This window comes from Triticum aestivum, chromosome 2B (genome assembly GCF_018294505.1).
Source record: "Triticum aestivum cultivar Chinese Spring chromosome 2B, IWGSC CS RefSeq v2.1, whole genome shotgun sequence".
NCBI classification, from domain to species: Eukaryota; Viridiplantae; Streptophyta; class Magnoliopsida; order Poales; family Poaceae; genus Triticum; species Triticum aestivum.
Genome location: NC_057798.1, coordinates 6,154,353 through 6,159,898, shown reverse-complemented (window position 1 = coordinate 6,159,898; position 5,546 = coordinate 6,154,353). Strand labels below are relative to the sequence as shown.

The window sequence follows — 5,546 nt, the reverse complement described above, 5'->3', positions numbered from 1 at the left end:
AGGAGGATGAGGGGTGGGCGGGGCGGTGAGGCTGAGCAGGAGCGCCGCTGGCCGCGGGTGGTGGTGGTCGACGGTTCGGCCGGTGGTCCATCTGGCGGTTGGATGGAGAAGAAGAAAGTTGTCTGGAGGATAAAGAAGTAATCTGCACCGCCTGTTTTCCATTCCATGGCTGAAAAGAAATCAAAAGAACATAACTGAAAATTTAGTCGACTTACCACTAGCCATTCCCTTCTACATTCTATGCAGGGCCGGCCCTGAGGGGGGGCAAAGGGGGCGGCCGCCCTGGGCCCCCAGGATGCAGGGGCCCGCACCCAGGGTACGTATACATTAGCCAGCTAGGCTAAGCCCACTACGCACTAGGACATGGGCTGAACATGGAGACGCAGGCTGTGTCTAGCCTATGGCACACAGCGGCTCGTTCCTCGACTCCTCATCCGATGTGTAGCTCGTAGCTGTAGCTTTGACCGCATGCCTGTTTGGATGCCTAATTATTCCCTTCCGAGATGGTCAGATCTAATCGCGAGTTTGCTTCTTCAAGAGGATCGTGATCCTAATCGCGAGTCGCCCTTTTATCGGCGACCTCCGCTCCCCAATCTCCACTGGAGATGTCATCCGTCGTCGCCAAGCGTAGACGTACATCCAATCCAGACCGCATCCTCCAACAGATCCCAGGTTTTAATTACTAGTATTCCCTATCAGCTAATTAAGTAATTTATCTTTGCATACATGATGCCTATATTGCGCACTGCTCAACGTATGATGTATTTTTATTTTCACCATTACGTGTATTTGTGGGTAGAAATTTTTTCATATGAATTGGTTTTGGATGGAACAATATATATATATATATATATATATATATATATATATATATATATATATATATATATATATATATAGCAAAGTGTCCTGTGTATTGCTATGGATCCAAACTTGACTGATACTTGTTCAAAAACTTTTTAAAAAACCTGGTTTTGTTAGATATATTAGTAAAAATATGTTAGGTTTCACCCAGTGTATATATCATTTCTGTTACCATAGAAAAATGTTGTGCTAATCGCTAAGCTAATGAACTGCTGCAATGCAGGGAGATGATTTTGAAAGCGAGCTTGGTTCAGGGTCTTCCATTCATGTTCTATCAGGGCAACAGTTTTGGTAATGGCCACTTCACTTGTCACGTTGTACTCATTGATGTAACACTCTACAGTGCTTGCCATCTCCCCCTTGCATTTTCGACGCTGTATGATGACATCAATAATCATCTTTATGTAAGTATGTATCAATTTAATAATCTTGCATGCACTCACAATGATAGTACAAACTTGGTAACTGATCCCTGCCCCCTTTTCCATAGGTGCCAACACATTTCGATGTGTACAAATTTATAAAAAAATAGACCAATGAAGTTAAGGTAGCATCATAAAAATGACATTGCTAAAAAATAATTCTAAGTATAATCCATACTATGATATTTTTTGTCAAATAAATCACATTTTAGCACTCAAATTGTTGGTCAAAATTATATCTCAGTATGCTTGAAATTGAGCTTCTTACATGTGTGAAAGGAGCAAGTAACATGCATGCAAAAAAATAATTTTGAAATATTATATATATATATACCTCAAATGCACCGATATCATTCATGAAACGGGAAATCTTCCCAACTGATATGACGACATCCGGGACACTAGCAGCCCATTTGAGTGCTGTCTTCATCATTGCATCACTCATTCCAGCCATCATACTCACACATATCGTTGGCACACCAATGTTCAGACTAGTCAACTTGACCTGATCTACAAAGCTTGGCTTGTGGTTCCTGTGTGACCATTTCGCTTCTTGTAGGTAACCAGTCACGTTATTTTGGACCTGCACACAAACAAAGAGATGTAATCCCAAAATTAACGAGAAGAGAGAGAGAGATAGAGATAGAGAGAGAGAGAGAGAGAGAGAGAGAGAGATGTTGTGACAGAAAAGGGTACATGAACTTACCGCTTTTTTCAGGTGTGCTATATCGTAGTTCGTATTGGCTAGCATTTCAGCCTCAATATTCTCAAATGTCCTCAGCATCTCCATATAGAACTTCTTCAAGTACTCCGGCAGGAGAAAAGCGGCGCTCTTATCCCATCTTGAAGGCCAATTCACAAAAGCAATCTTAATACAAGTTATCGTAGTTTGAAAATTCTTTGTTTGCATGTTAACCTAACCTTTTATTTTTCTATACTCTTTATCTTTCTTCAACACAGTAAGAACCACTAGTTTCACTTTGCTCCATGAGGCAAATAGTGTAACATGACATCAAAATTTCATTATAGGCAATATATCTCATTTGTTACTGCATTTAGATTTTCTTTCATCCATATCTTATTATGGCAACTTATATGTTGGTGTTAATAAAATAATAATCTAATCATGCATCACATTTTCATTTGAAATTGCAATTGTAACCAGATAGTAGTGAGCATTAGCTCATTACTTGTATGTACCAATGAGTGCTATTGTGTTAGGACTTATGAAAATTTCATGTCAACATGGAATTTTAGCTGTGGATCTGCCCGCGCGCGTGGATGGGGTGGGGGGCACCGGGCAAATTGATAATTCACCATCGGATTCAGCTCGTCCACCTCTGGATGCCGTGATTATCCAAAGAATAGTAATATGCTCCTGGTTTGAAGCATTATTTGTATACCATTTTTTTCTTGATAGAATTGCACTCTTATGGTCTGGGCAAATGCAGGGTGTTCATTTACTTCTTCTTAAATACTAAAATAGTTATTATCCAGTACATACATGTTCGTAATTACTTTATCACTTCGAACATCATGGAAAAATCACGTTGCGCACATATTTATGACTGTGATTGCGAGTGATTCTAAGGACGTATTGATATGATATGTAATCGCTATCTTAGTGGAATATACATTAGATGCATTGACAATTTGAGAGATAAAATGTAGAGCTAAATCAATCCCACCTTTGTATTGCTTCATGTAGCTTCCAACTGTCCTCTAGGGTGGCATGGTTATCATATATGTCATCTAATGTGGTAATTAGTACAATCATCTTTGTGATCATACTTCGAGTGAGCTCAAATTTTGTGTCATAGTACAACACAGAGGCCCATGTATAACCCTCCACCACACGATCGCGGATAAAGCTTAGCTCGATATATCCGAAAAAATGCTTCCACCACCTGTGAATTAATTAAGCAATGTTATCTGAACTAGTACGTATATAGTCCACATAGAATATAACATCGCTAGCCCCATTAAGAGATAAAAGAACATTGGTCAATTATTACTAAAAGCATGTGCTTTACTCTATCACTACACCATTTATGTAATTATCCTACAATGCACAGAAAACAACGAAACACTAAAGCATCATGAACCATTAATGAATATGCATTCTCATATTGACGAAAAAAGGCAACCACGTAAGCTCTTAATTTAGATGACGTTAAGCACTAGAAATGTAGTGGTAACTAGACTTTTGGTTTTTTGTTTGTTTGAAGATGTAGTATGCGAGGGCAACCACCCGTGAATCATTATTGGGTTATATATTCTGTTTATATAAGAAAGATAAATAACATACCTGGTAATAGCTTTGAGCTCCTTCAAGTGGACATTTTGCTGAAGGTTGAAATCCAATTTGGCAAGCTCCAGTACGATTGGGTTATGCTCCTCTTGTTCGTACTCTAGGATATAATGTAGCATTTCCACCCTCTTATTTGTCCTTGGCATTGGTATCTGAAGGGCACGTTGGACTTGTTGAGCAAGTGGGGTCTTTAAACTACCACTACATGACTCAAGATGATGCCTTGCAAAAGCTATGGCTTCTTCAAGTGCTGGCTCACCATGATTTAGAAGATGAGATGCATTGTATAGACATAATAGTGTCCTGGGTTCATTTGTTATATCATTAATGAAGCTTCCATCTTCACTTTTGAATCAATTGAAAACATCTGTAATCAATAAATAAATGTTGGTGTTCTCGTGACCACATTGTCAATGGAGCTTCTATTGTTGTAGACATGTCGTCCACATTATGAAATATTTTGCAAATAAGGTCACCAATCTAATCTTGATAACTCAATTTCTTAGCCAGTTAAAAATTTGCATATCATGATTTTTCTTCCATAATTTTTCGTAACCAACTATGCATAACAAGAAAAAAATTGTTAGGATTATATATACCTGGAGATACACAGTATCCATGTTCCCTCAGCAAGCGAAACTGAAGGGCAACTTCATAGAGGTTGTAGTTACTAAATTCACTCTTCAGGATTTGCCACATAGCGGTGTCAATCTGGTCTTCAAAGAGGTGATCGATTCCGAGATGTTGTAGTTTATCCACTAAGGACATTTTTACCACCGTGTCATTGCTGGATTTAAACAACGTACATATGTCTTCCTTCAGTTTTTTTGCCCTAAGCGTCATCCACTGCTTGGATTTCTGCAATGCAAGCATTGAACATTTTTAATTAACCAAAAGGGACAAGGGTTAGCTAGGTAAAAAAATGTCGCCAAAACCAAAAATAGTTGAAAAAATCTAACAACTCGTATCTCCAGTGAAAGAAAATGGACCAAAAGTACATGACTGTATAGAATAACCATATATCCTTTCACTGAGTCCAACTTTCCAACATATGCCAACCAAAGGCTACCCACATGTATCTTCCAATGGTGTCGATCGTGGCCAGCATATTTAATTTCAAAAGCATGCATGTGGTTTCAAGTTGCTTCCACTCAAGCATGGAGTTACACTAGATGATTTACTTATGACAATGAGTGGTGTTGATGATATACAAAATAGACATCCAAAATATGACAAATTTGTACCGCTGGATATGTGAAATATAAAGTCTGTACACATATTCAGATACTATAAGAAGTGTCGACTAGTGAAGTACACACGATAAGCAACCGGTTGACATGGATCTCTAGAGGAGCACGGATGGTAATTAGAAATGTGTTCCTACTTGGGCCCGCAAGTGGTGGGTGCATGGTGTACATTTTGGCACCTCTTGGGCTGGCCCAGCGTAGGCCGGAGTAGTAGATACTAGTACAAAAACGCATACAATAGTTACAAATAAATACCTCTGTGCATGGTGACATTTTGTGCCATAAATAGTTAGCTTTTATTATATAACTGTAACGGCGGTGGCTCATATCCAGCAAAGAAGTCAATCCATGGTGAGGGCTCGTAGCTGAACGCAGGAGTAGCAGCATTGCCGGACGCCATAGAAATTAACAGTTGCTTCTTTGTTTCATAGGTTTAGTAGCTTGGGATATAGATAGCTTTGTTTGGGGAGGAAGGAGAATGTGTGTGTGAGGCCTTTAAATAATGTCCATGCAATGGCAGGTCCATGCATATTTCTCATCGTTAGCAGCCGGCCGGCCGAACTATAAAGGCGACTGCATGCACTACTAATCTACCTACCTTCCGGTTGATTATCCGGTAGTGCCTTTAGACCCACCCGATTGATGGACATAAAATCATCTATTTCCAACGTGAAGAAATCTATTTTAGCTTGCTATATTTGT

At 39.3% G+C, this 5,546-nt stretch overlaps 1 protein-coding gene and 1 pseudogene across 1 annotated transcript in view; one reads left to right on the top strand and one right to left on the bottom strand.

Annotated features, from left to right (window-relative positions):
- The window catches only part of LOC123047664 (cytochrome P450 89A2-like), a 3,903-nt gene extending 3,762 nt beyond the window's left edge, over positions 1-141 (top strand). Inside the window, exon 3 of the mRNA XM_044471232.1 lies at positions 3-141. Within this exon, the coding sequence (XP_044327167.1) occupies positions 3-141 (139 nt within the window). The remainder of the gene's footprint in view (positions 1-2) is intronic.
- Positions 142-1,007: 866 nt separating this feature from the next.
- On the bottom strand, positions 1,008-5,244 carry LOC123047663 (tau-cadinol synthase-like; annotated as a pseudogene).
- Positions 5,245-5,546: the final 302 nt, after the last annotated feature.